The sequence below is a fragment of the Strix uralensis genome, chromosome 14, assembly GCF_047716275.1.
Source record: "Strix uralensis isolate ZFMK-TIS-50842 chromosome 14, bStrUra1, whole genome shotgun sequence".
NCBI lineage: Eukaryota > Metazoa > Chordata > Aves > Strigiformes > Strigidae > Strix > Strix uralensis.
Window position 1 is genome coordinate 23,840,634 of NC_133985.1, and position 14,926 is coordinate 23,855,559.

The 14,926-nt window shown below is 57.5% G+C and overlaps 1 protein-coding gene across 3 annotated transcripts in view; it reads right to left on the reverse strand.

Moving 5' to 3' along the window:
* Positions 1-2,160: 2,160 nt before the first annotated feature.
* The window catches only part of PPP2R2B (protein phosphatase 2 regulatory subunit Bbeta), a 101,843-nt gene continuing 89,077 nt past the window's right edge, over positions 2,161-14,926 (reverse strand). For all 3 annotated transcript variants that reach the window (XM_074883601.1, XM_074883602.1, XM_074883603.1), the window contains 4 exons: positions 12,496-12,660; positions 5,419-5,588; positions 4,911-5,002; positions 2,161-4,188 (listed from right to left, as the gene is read on the reverse strand). In XM_074883601.1, coding sequence (XP_074739702.1) covers positions 3,909-4,188; positions 4,911-5,002; positions 5,419-5,588; positions 12,496-12,660 — 707 coding nt within the window. In that variant the 3' untranslated portion in view covers positions 2,161-3,908. The remainder of the gene's footprint in view (positions 4,189-4,910; positions 5,003-5,418; positions 5,589-12,495; positions 12,661-14,926) is intronic.

Sequence of the window (14,926 nt, forward strand, 5' to 3'; positions counted from 1 at the left end):
TTGTACAGGCCTAATACCAGTTTTTGTTGGATTTTATTGGACTTTGAATTCACGAGTAAAGCATGAAGTCATATTGCCTAAACCGATGGCCGTGCTTGGCAGAACCCGTGGCCCTGCGCAGCACTGGATCTCCCTGCGGCTCTGCTCAGGTTGGCACACGCGCAGCGGGGGGCAGGCAGTTATGTTCTGGTTTGGTTCTTTAGTCTTTTGCTTAAATGAGATGGGATGGCGGCGTCGAAGTGTTTCCTTCTGTCTTTGACGTGGATGTCTTCCTCTCAGTCGAGGGGTGTGGAAGGATGGATTCTTCCCTGAGAAATTGATTTTTTTCAGCCATTTACAGTTTGGTGACCACCCCCTGGGCCTTGCAGCCAAGCCCCAGGGGGAGGTTGCTCACTGGGAGGGATTTGTACTGCTGACAGCTGAAACGGGTGCTTGTAGGGGCGCTCGTTGGGCAGCACCTGTGGGAGCAGGGAGGAGGATTGTAGAGGCCAGAACTGCTCCACCCTGCGGGACGTCCAGTTCCCACCTGGGAAGTACAACTGAACTCTGTACGGCTGCCGGGGAGCAGGGGGGCCCAGTGGCAGCTGCCCCTCACCAGCCAGATCCCTGTTGGGCAAACAGAGCAACAAGAATCTGTTTTGATTTTAAATTTCTTTAAAATCTTCATTTTTATGAACAAAGTCTGCTAAGGCGCAGCAGGGGAGGGTTTGGCAGGGCAGGGTTGATGCTCACAGACTCAGCTCATTCTGGTGTTCAGCTGCCAACAGCGCAGAGTCCCCTGAGCCCCCCGGGTGTGGGGGGACCCCACAGCCCCCCCTTGCACCCCCTGGCCTGCCCGGGGCCCTCATGTCCCCTCAAACAGCCGTGGAGGGTGCCTTGAGCAGGACGAGGGGGGGCTGTGGCTCCCCATGAGGGCAGGGGGCGGATTCATTCCTTCCCGCACGGCTGGGCACAGCCCTGCATGAAGCCACGTGGTTTTTATGGCTGTTTTAAAATATGGTTAACTTGTTCATTAAATGAATAAGATTGCTATTAATTTTAATTTATCTTGTTTATGGAGACCAGATGTTCATTAACATTTATTTATCTGCTTATTCTGTGGATAAAGCAATTATCCCCCCCACGGCGGGGGGGTGCTGCGGTTGCAGCTGCAGCCGTGCTGCTGGGGGACACGCGGGCGAGGCAGGACAGCGTGGAGCTGGTGCCCCCCCGCGCGGCGCCTCGGGCAGGGTCCCCTCTGTGTGTGGAGCTAAAGCTGTGTTTGGTTTCTGTGAGATACGGTGCGTGTTCAGGCTGCCGAGGGGTGAGGGCTCAACAGTCTACCCGGAGCAGCTCGTTTATGGGCATGAACGTCCCCATGCGATTGCTCGTGATCCTCCCACAAGTGTTGTGCAAAGGAGCATCCAGCTGCCGTTAGCCGCTGGCTCCAGCTTGTGCCAGAGACACCCCAGTGCTCCTCTGCCGAGCCAGGCCCTGATGCCGGGTGGAGTTCTGACGGGGTCTGAGTCGCTCCCTGGACACTGTCACCAAACTGAAGGGTCCAGCAGCTCCATTTTCCAGAGGCCAGGCTGCAGGGTAAGAGTAATGGCCCTTGTCACTCCACACAGCCCAGTTATCGGAGTTATTTAGTGCTGAGGCTGGGCTGCGGGGCTAATATCTGGGATGTGATAATGTCTCTCCCTGCATGGGCGAGCAGGACATCGATTGCGGGCTGTTGGCTGGCCCCTCGGGCGCTGCGTGCACCGGGCAGCGTCCCGCGCATGGCACCAACCAACGCTGCTGGCACGGCACGCGCTGCCCCACCCCGCAGCAGCCCCCGGCACCCCAAACCCCCCGCTCTGGCTGCAGGGAGCGCTGGGGATTGCAGCGGGACAGTGGGGACCAGCTGAAGCATTGTGTGACATTTCCTCAGCCCCACCACGGCGCTGCCCCCAGTGACTTGCCCTCCCCACGGTGCACCCGGCTAAGGGGGAGGCTGTACTCCCCCGGAATTATCCACTGCCCTGGTGCAGAATCCCTGGGGTCCCTGGGACACCCCAGCCCTCCCTCCTCAGCACAGACCCGGCAGCCAAGCTCTGAGCAGGGACCCTCTGGGTGCCACAGCGCTCCCCTCGCCCAGCACGCCCGAGGCACAGCAAGCAGCGACTCCACACAAGGACGTGTTTGGGACAACTTTACTTCTGATACCAGAGTGCAGGCTTTCTTTACAGGAACCAAAAAAGAACATTTTTTTTTTAAAAAAATGGTTCATTTACTCTTGCTATTTTTTTATACCATTTCGTTTTTAAAAAAAAGTTACTCCTGAAAGCCATCACTTGTAATAAATTTACGAGCCAGTGCACTTTGTTTTTTCCCTTGAGGTCACTCCTCGGAGGCAGCAAGTTCTGCCTGCCCCAGCCCTGCGCAGGCGCCCGCGGCGGGGACGGCCGTCCCGGGGGGTTCAGCACCCCCAGGCTCCATCCCAGGGCCGGGGCACCCGCTGCCACGCAGCTCCTGGTTTTCCACACGGTCCCTGCGCTCCTGGAGCAAGCGGCAGCTCGTCCCCCTCATCGGTGAGAGGCAGGAGGCCACGGCAGGACATGCGGGAGCCCCGGAGGTGCCTCGCAGAGAGGCCGCCCAGGAGGGGAAAATGCCCTTGGAGTGGTGGAAATGTCCCTGCGCTGCCCCCGCGGAACGGTGGGGCACAGCGGGGTCACCCTCACCGAGCCACTTCTGAAGTGACAGTGCTGAATTTTTTAATTGACTTTATTCATTTGCTTTTTGTTGCAGGAGCAGTTTTCAGATTGACTGAAAATTCAGTAGTTCTGGTTTTTTTGTTGAACAGTTGCTCAAGTGAAAGAGGGACCTGAACAATCTTTAGAGTAGAAAGGGGCAGCCTCGCCATGCAAAGAGGAAGAGTTATTGTTTTTATTATTATTGTCATTATAATAATGTAGGACCACAGACAGCCTCTCTCTGAAGCAGTCAGGTGCTAACAGCAATATATGGTTGGATTCTTTTTTAGAAGGTCATAAATTAGCAACTTATACTTTATCTTTAAAAAAATTGAATGAATAAATAAATAAATTAATTTAAAAAGAAAGAGAGAGAAAGAGAGAGTCACGACATGCAAGAGCTTACAACAGAACAAGTAAAAAGGACCAAAGCAAAGACAAGAAATGCAGAAGAGAAGCCCAGGTTCAATTTGGTTTGCAATCAATGCAGTTTGGAAGCATCATTTATAAAGGTATTTCATATACCAAAAAAGGCACCACAGTATCTACAAAGCCAAATCCTCACGAGGGTTTCTGTGGGGCGGGGGGGAAGGCAGCAGCCTGGCTAGAGCAGACGCGTCCCGGTGCGCAGCAGAGCCCCCCCCTTTAAACTTGTCCTTTGCAAATCTGAACTTTTCCATTTTACGTTTGGTTTTGCTGTCTCTGTTGGTAAAAACACAAAATAATAATAGTAAAAAGACAAATGTGAAAAATGGCAAAGGGGACGACATTCTGATCTCGCAGCATACCAGGTGGGGAGTTTCTAGGGTCGGGTTCAAAGCAATCGGAGCGGGACGCTGTGACCGGTGCTGGCGCCCCCGACAGCCCCCGCCCCTCGCCACGCTCGTCCTTCACCTGCAGCTGCCCCGGTGCCGCCCGGGGGGCACCAGCCCAGCGAAAGCCAAACGCTGCCCCCGCCGCCCCACAGCTCTCAGTGCGTAAATAAAGAGAAATCGGGGGTCTCTGGGGGTGCCCCCCGCCCTGGGGGGACAGGGGTGCTCGCCTCCGCACAGCCACTATCTGCAGAGCAGTAACTGAACACAGGAAGAGGAAGGAAAAGGAAAAAAAAAAAAAGGAAAGAAAGAAAAGAAACATTTGAAAACTTGTGTTTACTAGTAATCAGTACATGAGATTCCTAAAGAACAACTTGTCCTCCTAGTTAACCTTGTCCTGGAATATATACAGGTTGTTTGTTGCTGCGACGGCAATGATGTTCTCGGAGGGGTGCCAAGCTGTGTGCAGGATCTTTTTGCTAAAGTCCAGACTGTCCACGCTAATCTCGTCTTTCCTCCGCTTGCCGCCCACGCAGACCTTGCGCGGCTTGAGGATGGCGCGGGGTTTGCTGTTCTCCCGCGAGGCCTCCAGCGTCACGTCCCGCTTGGTGTTGCGGTCGAACATGCGGAAGAAGTTGTTGTAGGAGCCCGTCATGATGACGCTGCCAGGAGGGAGGAAGGACGATGGCATCACCGCGCGGCCCCGGCCCCCGTGACACCCGGGCCCTGCCTGGCCCCGGGGGCACAACGGGGACGCCAGGTACCTCCGGCACCAGAGGGCGAGGGCTTGGCCAGCGACGCCATGTCCTTCTCCTTACCCCGGGGAACATGCATGGGGGAGGCAATTCCTCGCAGGAGAACAACAGGAGAACAGTCTTTACAGCAAAGATTTAGCTGCCCTGAACCCAGTGATTTTCACACCTTTTTTTAAAGGCAGACTGAATATCCAGAGGCATAATGAGATTTGGATTAGATTTGGAATTGGCTTCAGGCCCAGTTGTGCCTCGTTAACTCGCTCTGATGGTTCAGAGAAAAAAGTGTGGCAATCCTGCCATGTCAACTGGCCACACCTTTTGCCACCTGGCTCGATGTGGCACACGTGTGGATAGTTGTCATCCCCAGACTTTGGCAATCTGGAGCCAAACGCATCACCACCCTCCCCCGCGTGTGGGAGAAAGGGGGACAGGAACTGAACCCATCCAGGAGGGCCCCGGGACCCCCTTGGCCACCCTCAGCAGCGCCTGGGTGTGGGGCTGGGGGTTTGGGTGATCCCTGGTGTACCCACAGCTACTCCCCAGACCCCGAAAGCCAGGGCAGGGCCGGCGCGGGGGGAGCGGGTGCCACCGGGCCACCGCAGAGCGAGACCTGGAGCTGCGCTGCTCACCTGTCGGACCCGTTCCAGACACACTCGAACTTGTCGAAGATGCAGTCGTTCTCGTAGAGCGAGCAGAGCTTGCTCCGCAGGTAGTCATGAACCTGCCCGCAGGGAGGAATGGGTGTGAGGGCCGAGGCCCCAGCTGGCATGGCCCAGCGGCCAGCAAACACCAGCCTGGTGCTTGCTGGGAGCTGGAGGACCCAGCCCAGCCCCACGGCCGAGCCGGGCAGCATGGCCCGATATCACATGGCCTGGACCACAGCCACCCCTCCGCCGTAGGAAGCAGCACCAGCACCGCTTCACAAACGGCTCGGGCAGCGCCAGGCATGGGGCCACCAGCACCCGAGCTTCCCCTCCTCACCCACACGCAGCCTGGTGTGGTCTCCAGCCCCTCGAGCCCACGTTTAACATTTCTTTGTTCACGTTCCATGATTTCACGGCACAATGCTGCCATCCATGGGGTTTGTACCACCGCGGGTGCCCAACCGCTGCCGGAACCCGGCCGTGCCGCACTCACCTGGTAGGTCTCGATGGGCCGGTTCTCCATGTTCAGGTCCCAGACCTTGACGGTGAGATAGTCCCGGGTCATGATATACCTCCCACTGTGGCTGAATTTGACATCAGAGATTGAGGAGATGATCTCGGAAAAAAACGACCGGTTACTCGGGTCTTCGGGCTCTTCGAAAACTGCAGAAGAGGAAAGGACAAGCCCCAGCATCAGCCAAGGCAGGAGTTCCCTGTCCCCAGGCCAGGACCTGACATCCCGCCCCGGCACCGCGGGGCAGAGGAGGCTCCAACTCGGCGTGGAGCCCCACAGACGGCACCGAGCTGGGGCAGCCACCGCCCATTCCAAACGCCCTCCAGCCCCACTCCACCGAGCAGCGGCACCCCCGTCCCCACGGGACCTCACCACTGGCCTAGACCAGACAAATGTCCGTATTTAAGGACTTTACTTAGCACAACTGAAGCTCCTTTGGTTTTAATGCATGCAGTAGGCAACCAGGATCACTGGAGACCGATCCATCATCAGCACCACAGAGCCCAGAAGATTTAGAGCCTTGCACGGCACTGCTGCTCCCCAGAAATCAATGTGCAGCGTCAATGTAAATATTTTATAGCCACTGCAACCTATAGACTTAATCTGATCAGTCTGTGAATAAATCACAGTTTGAAGGAGACAAAGTTCCAAATTAAATGTATTTACAAATTTGATTTCAAAGTAACATCAGCTGGGCAAGTCTGGCTTTAAAAAACCATCACAGAGAGATGCTGCGGGGACGTCCATCCATCTGCCTTTTCCCGCAGACAGCTCTCTGGCACGGCGTTAAAGGACACCGCTGGCTAACACGGAGCAGCTCACACCGCTTCGCTTCTCTAACAGAGAGAAATCCAGTCGCCACCCGTGTTTGTTCGACCCTCGTCCCCAGCGCTGAGGTTCTGCCACGGCGGCTGTTGGCTCCGACACGCCGGTGGCCGTGGCCGGGGCAGGGGATGTGCCAGCAGCCGGCCCGGCCACTCCCTGCCCTGGAGGCAGCGTGGCCAGTGCCGCACTGAGCACCGGCGCTCACTCGGGTTTATCGTCCCCGCGCTGAGCCCCGTGGTACCAACGCCGGAACTCCTGCGTACGGCGGGAAAAATCCCTGAAGTGCCAGTATAAATGATCTCCCTACAAATCAGAAACGGCATCGCCCACAGCAGGACCCAGCTCTGGGTCCTTTCATCACCAGCAGGAAATCTGATGACACGTCAGGTTTTTTAAATAAGAAAAGCGACAACAAGGAGAGGCCCGAAAGATCTGAGCGGTCTGTGGAGAGCAGCTGACGCCACGACTCGTCTCGCTGTACCACGGCGGGTTTGCTCGCTCCGGGCCCGCTGCTCCTGAGCTTGTTCCAAGGGCTGTGTCCTTCCGTCACGGTGTAGGGGAGCTGTGCCACGGCTGGAGGGGTTCAGTTCACAGAACAGGGGCAAGAGGAAACTGTTGCTGATACTGTAGAAGTAGAAGATGTTAACTTGCAGCTCAACTACCCAACAGGAAAGGCCTCAGAGAGTGAGCCCCAGGGCAGCAGCACGGCTGTGGAAGGGATCCCCGACGCCCGGTACCGACCGCAGGGCCCGGCACAGCTGCCGGGAGCGTTCCTGCTGGCATGGCACCACGTCTGCTCTGCTCCTCGGCCATCCCCCGGCCCCCCGCCGTCCCCTCGTGCCCGGGGGGGGAGCTGGCACCCGAGAGGGGCTGCAGCCATGCCCAGGAAGGGGCTGGGGCAAGCGGGAGAGCACGCGGGCCCCAGGCAGCTCCTCCTCTGTGCCGAGGAACTCGAGCAGCACAGGATCCAGCCGTGCACAGCGGAGTCCAGCACGGGATCCAGTCCCGTCCGCGGCCGGTGCAGATGAGCCATCGACCTTTCAGACTTTGGAGCAGCCTGGTGTGGGTTAACTGCCTCTTCCCTGCGCCGGTACCATACTGAGGCTCTGACACTGGGAAGCAAAACCCAGACCTACCAACGCTGAGAGCCATCGTTCAAACGGCACTTCTGGAGGTGACACCCCCTGAGCTGCTGCCTCCACACTCACCCCGTGCTCCCAGGAGCACCCCTCGGCCAGGGGACCCCCTCTCGGAGCAGCTTCAAAGCAAATGGGTTTTTTTCCACTCATCAATAGATTTAACCACTCATCAATAAATTTAACACCAATTCAAGCACTGTCTTTTTTTTCTCACTCCTCATTTAATCATGACAATTAGCAATGCAGACTGGAAAACCAACAGCTGAGCAGAGCTGTCCTGCACCACCACCAAGGCCAGGCTGGGCCACGGCTGTCACCCATCCCTCCCTGCACTCAGCGTCACCTCTCAGCTCAGCCCCAGCACCCGCCCCGTTAGACGGCAGCGAGGCACCAGGCCGAAGGTTTGATTTCAGACGAAGACAGGAGAGTGTTGCAAAGGCAAAGAGGTTTCCTGCTTTGCTAAATGAGCTCAGGGTGGCACAAGAGGCTTGTTCTTCACCTCCCTGGAGATTGTGCACAACCAACTAGTTAATTCTTAGCTTGAGGTCTTGCCAGGCCTATTATTCCCTGCAGCAGGACTTCATTAGCTCCTGCGAGGGCTTGGAGGAAGATGATTAGTTTCTGGGGGTGACATGACCAGCTCAGCTCTGCTCCAGCTGAAACCTGGGACAATGAGAGCTCAGCTCACCTCACCTCACCGACTCCCAGTGCTGCGCAGGTCTGGCTTTGTCTACACAAACAGGGAATCAGATCCCTGTGCTCTACTTAGATAACCTTTCTCCTCTATAAAAGGCTTAGCTGAAAAAATAGGTGAAGAGAACATGCTGTTAGCAGGAACTCAGGAGTGAATGTGTTTTGCCGGAGCCTGGTTCAGCTTTGCAGAGCTGGCACTTTAGTTTCATCCCTGCCTGCGCCAATGGCATGGGGCAGCCCGGGACACGTGGCTCAGAGCCTCTCCTCTGAGCTGGCCAGGGGTGAGGCCAAGCCTCCCGGGGTGTTTAGAGGCCACCCGCTAGCCAAGCGGCAGGTCACCCTCCGGCAAGGCCAGACTGTCACCCGGTGGGATGTGGGTGGCAGCTGCTGGGGGAAGAGCCCTCAGCCCAGCCGCAGTGCTGGGAGTGTCTCCCCAGACCACATGCCGAGGTCGGAGAAGTTAATTTAGTCCAGATGCAGCTACTTCACCCCTGTGCTCTCCTCTCTTTGGAAAGAGCCAGCTAGCAAAGCCCAGCTTCCCTCTCACCTCTTCTCCTCCTCCTCCTCCTCCTCTCCCCCTCTTATGTGCATCCTGAGTTTCAGGCTGCACCAGACCACTGGCTGCATTAAGCAACTTGCCAGATAAAGGGACTCTGGATCAGTCCATCCCAGCTCTGCTTGAGCAGGCGCGTCCTACACAGTAGGTCCTCCCTGCTGAGCTTTTGGGGCGTTCCTGGGACTGGCCACCAGCAAGCGCACTGTGGGTTTAGCTATTTCAGCATGGGTCTGTATTATCCTGTGTGAAACGAACGGGCAGAGCCCTGTCTCTGCCGGGTTCTGGCTGCCTCCTGCCCCCTCCTGCTCCCTCGCACACCCCCAGCCTTGGTCAGGGGGCAAGGGGGCTGCTGGCCCAGGGGCCACATGCCGCTCCTGTGTGCAAGGTGGTTGCACCAAAAACGATGGGGCCACTTGGAGGGTAAGCCCCAGGCAAGGCACCCGACCCCTCCGGATTTCAGCTGAGACTCCAGTTAATCTGGTAATAAATGGGGCCCCCATGGAAACCTGGAAGCACAGCGGAGCAGCACTTGCACAGGCAAATACGTTCACCCTCTGCTCCTTCTCTGGCTTCAAATAAAAAGTCAAAACCCCACTGATAGTTCACCTAAGCACAAAATTAATCATGACCACCACTGAGGAAAAGCTAAGCTAGCACAAGCAGAGAACTGAGCTTTGCTCTGCATCAGAAAAATCAACTCTGCAATCCACCCTCATCCCAGAGGTGCAGGAGCCTTGCAACCGCGGGCTACAGGCAGAAATTACTGGTCTGGTGCCAATTTCCCCCGCAAACTCGAATGATTCGCTTTTCTGCCTCATTCTGCCTATCTGTAGCGAGGCAACAAAACGTGCTCCGCCTCCTCACAGCTGAGGTACGGATTAACGAAGCGCTTTGGGCAGCTCGCTCTGCGCACCGACGGGGGCAGGGTGGGGGGAAGCTGCTGTCTGGGGGGCGGCTGGACCCCGCTGTCCCCAGCCCCTGCCAGTGCTGTCCTCACGGCCACCGGGCAGCAGGGCTGCAGCTGCCCGCTCCACCACGGGATGCCCGGGCCCTCCCCGGCCCTGGTGAGGGCTCTGCCAGGACGGGGGTCACAGCACACGGGCAGGGCCCCCCGGTCCCCAGCGGCTGAGCGGAGCGGGTCGGAGAACGCGGCTGGCCAGGGCAGGGGCTCAGGGGAGCTATTTCTGCTTCCCGGCTGAAGGCTTTTGTGTGGCTTTGCTCCGGCTGCAGAAGCAGATCCGGGCTGCTGAGCTCACGGAAAGGATTTCTGAGCACTAATTCTCTGTTACACAACAAATCCATTTTCCTCTGACACAGAGCAGCCACTGCCCTCCCCGCGCCGGCTCCCTCTGCCACCAGCCCTCCAGCCTTGCCCAGCACCCTCGCTGTGGGGACGCAGCCCAGACAAACCCCGAGGTGCCACAGAGGCTGCACGGCCCCAGGGTGACCCTGCTCCTCGGGGACTGGCCTCTCCTCCGTGCCCGGACAGCAGCGGCGAGGCAGAGTCCAGCTGGGCCTTCCTCGCGGGGCCCCCCCAAAGGCAGCAGTGCCTGCCCAAATGAGGGGGGGGGGCTCATTTCAGAGAGACATCTGCAATATTGGAGGGTAAAACCTGTGAGCCGTGGGTTACCTTAGCAAAGCAGCTCTGTGTGCTTCTTATTTCTAACCAAAGCTGAAACTGTTTTCAGCCAAGAGTAACGTTTGGTAGCATTGCTGTAAGGCAGTCAGCAGGGAAAAGACAAGAAGGCAAAGGCCCCTCCTTGGGCAACAGGCTGTACCCGGAGCCTCCTGTTTCAGGAGCCTGGTACGTACAGTCACAGGTGGCTCCTTAAAAAAAAGGTGGAAAGCCCAACGCCTTTGGCTATGAGGGACTAACCAGTGTCTTTCCTTGCTTTCCCATAGGCTCTCCAAACATTACTTTTGCCGGCGTTACCAGCTGCTCCAGGAAACCCAAGCTCCCCGCTGGCTTCCCGTGCTGCTTCGGACATGCACACTATTTTGTCGGGCCCGGTGTGCCCGGGCAGGTTCCCCCCGCAGGACCATGGCCCCTCTCAGCGTGGTGGCCTGCAGCTCTCCACCTCCCTGTGGAGCAGGCATTTCCGTGTGGAAGCCGATGGCCTCCGAGGCCAGCTACGAGGCTGGAGGTAACAGACACAGTGTCACAGATCACAGAAGCCTCAAATAAAATGGGCAAACAAAAGTTAATAAGTAGAAGCTGGCCCCGAGCAGCAAACTGCATCTATCTAAATAAACATGACTGGGATGTGCAGCGCTACCTTCTGCATTTTTATTAAACATTGACAGTTATTAAATGTCTCCGTTGGAGGATTCGCCTCCAAAAGCCAATGTTGCTTTTCATTTTGAACTTTGATGGACTGTCTCAATTTCAACTCACACATCTGCTGAACTGCAATTGACTGAGGCTGATGCTTCTGAGGGACGGAGGGAAATCAATAAGGAAATGTCACGGGAGAGGTCAAACCCAGCCGGGATTCACCGCTGGCTGGAGCGCTCGCCGAGGGCTGGAGGGACGCAGCAGTGCCCACACAAAGGGAAATGCTGGGGGCGGGGTTCCTGCCGCTGGAGTGTCAGGAAAATGAATTTTGTTTGCTCCTTAATTGTATTCTGATTCTCAGCTGGGGGCCGTCACTGTAGGACTGTGAGACACAATCGGGAAATCCAAGAATAGAGAGGCGTGTTTTGGGAAAACTGACACTTGACACTTCCGTCTCTCCTGCCAGCGATGTAAGCTTTCCTCTCCACCCACTACCCTAGTTTAAAAACAGGCATCGGACTGTGACCGCAGCTCAAAAGCCCAGAAGCACTAGCTGGTGTGTAATTCCCTGTCACCTCTAGGAAACCTCAGCCTGGAGCACAGCCAGGTGCTCTCTGGATGTAGATTATTAGCACGGGGCTCCAGGAAGTTGCACCTGGTCTGTGCATCTTGTTCTCGTAACATGATCACACTTTGAATACCAAAAATCTCCTTCATTTCCCACAAGACATTGGCCATTTTCTGAAAAAAACTCAAGAACAGGAGACACGGGTTTAGCTGTCCAGTCACACAGCACAGTGGCCCGTATTTCTGCTCGGAGGCAGATACCAAACTCCTTCAGGTCTGTCCCACCTCTGTGTCTTATTTACAGCACTGAGCTCAGCACGGAGCTGCCTCCCGGGAACTGCTGGGGCATCAACAACAGCGACAGGGACTCGCCAGCCCACCCCTAACTGCTACAGCTGTTCGTGCTGGCAGTTTACCCAGCAGTTGCTCATATTTCCTGATGGGCCTGGGCTCAGCAGGAGCCACACTCAGCTGGCTGCCTCGGCAGCAGCTCACTGGTCGCATCAGCCCGGGGAGGACCCAGGACAAGCTCCCTGCCTGCCCACCTTACTCCAAACATTGCGGGGGCTTTTCTGCACATTCTGACCCCTGCGGTGTCAACTGCAGCTGGCAACAGGATGTGGGGCTGTTTGGACAAACAGCCTCAAGAAACACAGCACTGTCTCTGGCACTGACAGCTCCGCTGATGCTGGGCACCAACATCCCAGGGACCCCTCAGACCTGCTGCCGCCGAAACATCACAACTGGGGTTTTTTAACAGGCTCCCCCAAGGGTGTGTGGCCAGGACCCAGGGGAAGCTGCTCCTCTCGGGGACAGGGAGGGCTGAGGGCAGGTGGCCATGGGAACGCCTGGGGGCACACAGGACCCCAGCCCCGCACACCCCAAGGGAAGATGGGGTGAGCTGGTGGGACAGACCTGAGCCCAGGTCGGGCTCCACACTCCCGTTTTTGGGGTCTTTTATGCCAAAGGGGGCTCTGTACCGCTGGCGGGGCTGTACTCACACTTGGCGTGGCGGTCACAGAGGGCGGAGGTGCGCATGTCGCACAGTCGGATGGTGCCTTTGCTGCTGCTGTAGACAAAGGTGTTGCAGTGGTGCGGGTGGAACTCGGCGGCTGTGATCACCTCCGTCAGCTCCTCCATGTTGGCCGGTTTGATGTCCACGATGTCTGGCGGGGCGAGTCAAGGAGCCCCACGGAGCCCGCCCCAGACCCCGCTGCTCCCACGGGGTCTCCTCCCGCTGCCCTCCCGCTGCCGTCTCTGGACACCCCGGCTTCCCCTCGCCCTGCGCAAACCGGGGGCTCCTGGGAGAGCAGCACCGGCCGGGGCAGAACTGCCGCGCCGAGCTGGGACCAGCCAGTGCCAGCGCAGGGGAAAGCCACGTCCTGCACGGTGTGAGTTCAGCCAGGGACCGCAGCTCCACGGCCCGGAGCCCCTCTGCACGGCACAGGACCTGGCTCTGCCCGCTCGCACCACGCCAGAGTAAATGTCTTTTATTGCAGCATCAGGGCACCAAAAACAACCCAGGGGAAACAAAACCCAGAGCATGCAAAAACCACCACAGCCCTGGGGCGGCTGCCCAGGGACCTGTGATTTCCAGAATATTCCACGTACTAGGGCTTGGCGAAATGCTGGGTTGAAAACCGAGCTGCAGACCCTGTCCCCAGGCCCCGCAGATGGTGCCAGCAAGGACCCGCACAGCCCCACAGAGCATCCTGGTGCTGCAGGGGACGGCTGACAAGTGTCCGCCCCAGTCTGACACCGAGCCAGCGGTCACCAGTGGAGGCGGCTTCAGTTCTTACAGTGCAGTGCAGACACCCAGCATGAAATGATTTACCCGCTGGCCAGAGGGGGAAAAAGAAACAGCACCTTTCCTCACACCCTGGAAAGCAAATTAAGATCCTGCTGTTCCTAGCAAGACAGGAGTTTAAAAAAAAAAGGAAAAGATGATGATGACCAGATGAATTTCTCACCCACGTGGGGTGTTTTACAGCAGCAATTGCTCCCACAGAAGAAGCCACCACAGTTCACAGCCATCGAGTGGTTTCACAGCCCGGCCGTGCTGCAGATGCGCAGCGGCACCTGGACCCTGGTTGAAGCCAGACCCACACCCAGCGCCCGGCCCTGCGGGGTAGCGATCGCTCCCCCCCAAGCTGCCGCAGCCGGGGTGTGCAGGTGTTGGTGAGGCGTGTGGCCAGTCTGCAACGAGGAGCGGTCCAGGGCCGCACCGTGTCCCGTGCCGCCCTCCCCGCGGCTCTGTGCCGACCCAGCGCTTCTGACCCACAACAACAGCCCCCACGCTTTGCTCAGCAGGGGTTTCAAACCCCATCACACTGTGCAGCACCTGGCTGACAGGCACAAAACCGAGAAACCCCAACCCACAGCACTGCCTCTTCCCAGCTCACAGGCAGGGGCTGGTTTGGGGTTTTTATTGACAAAAGTGAAAACCAGCGACGTGCTCCTCACCTCCCTGGGCAGGCGGGCGGTGCAGCCTCGGCTCTCCTCCCACCATCCGGCCCCTGCAGAGAGCCCAGGGGGGCTGGTCCCGTGCTCAGCCAAAGCAGGGACACCCCGGGGAGGGCCTCCAACAGGCTGGGTGGAGAGGTGACACCAGCAAGCCAGTGGGATGGGACATCTGAGGGGACATCTCTTTGGTGGTGACGTTTCTCCATCAATTCTTAGCAAGCGCTTAGGGTGCTGCACTTGCACCTTGGCCAAACTCCCTCAGGCCATCTAAACTCCCTGAGGTTTCACCCAAATTTAGTACTGCTCACCTGCTTCCCTGAAAGGTGACACACGCTGCAGCCCTGCTCAATCGTACCCACTGCGAGCTCCCACCAGCCACATGCTGGGATTGCTGAAATCCTCTCCAGCTGCCTAAATTTGCCACATGCCCTGGGGGTTTCTCCGTAGGAAGCACTATATAAATATCACCGGTGATTAGTGCCCCGTTGTTATTATTTCTGATGCGGCTGTTACAAGGGTGACTGGCACAACCTCATTTGTATGACTGTGACTGGCAGCCTGTCACCCTGCTGCAGGGTACAAAGGACACCGCACGATTAATATTTCCTCTCTCCATCTTCCCCAAGGCAGCTGTCTTCTCCATCACCCGCGGACCCCCCTCCTTCCCTACGCACACCCTGCAGGCAAAATTCAGAAATATGTCACCCACACCGGGAAGCAGCAGCCACGGTGATGCCAGCTGAGCCCTGCGCCACAGCAGGAGCGACTCGGCCATGGCCCAACGTGCCCACCAGAGATAGCCCGGCACCCGGCTGGCAGCTCAGGTGAGGCAAGAGGGATGTAATGACACCTGGGGACTGGAGATCTCCGATGTCCTGCAGCCGGACGCATGATTTTGTACTCCCAAGCCCCCACATGCCCTTGCCAGTGGGTGAAGCTCCTCTACTGAGGAACCACGATCGGGGTGCG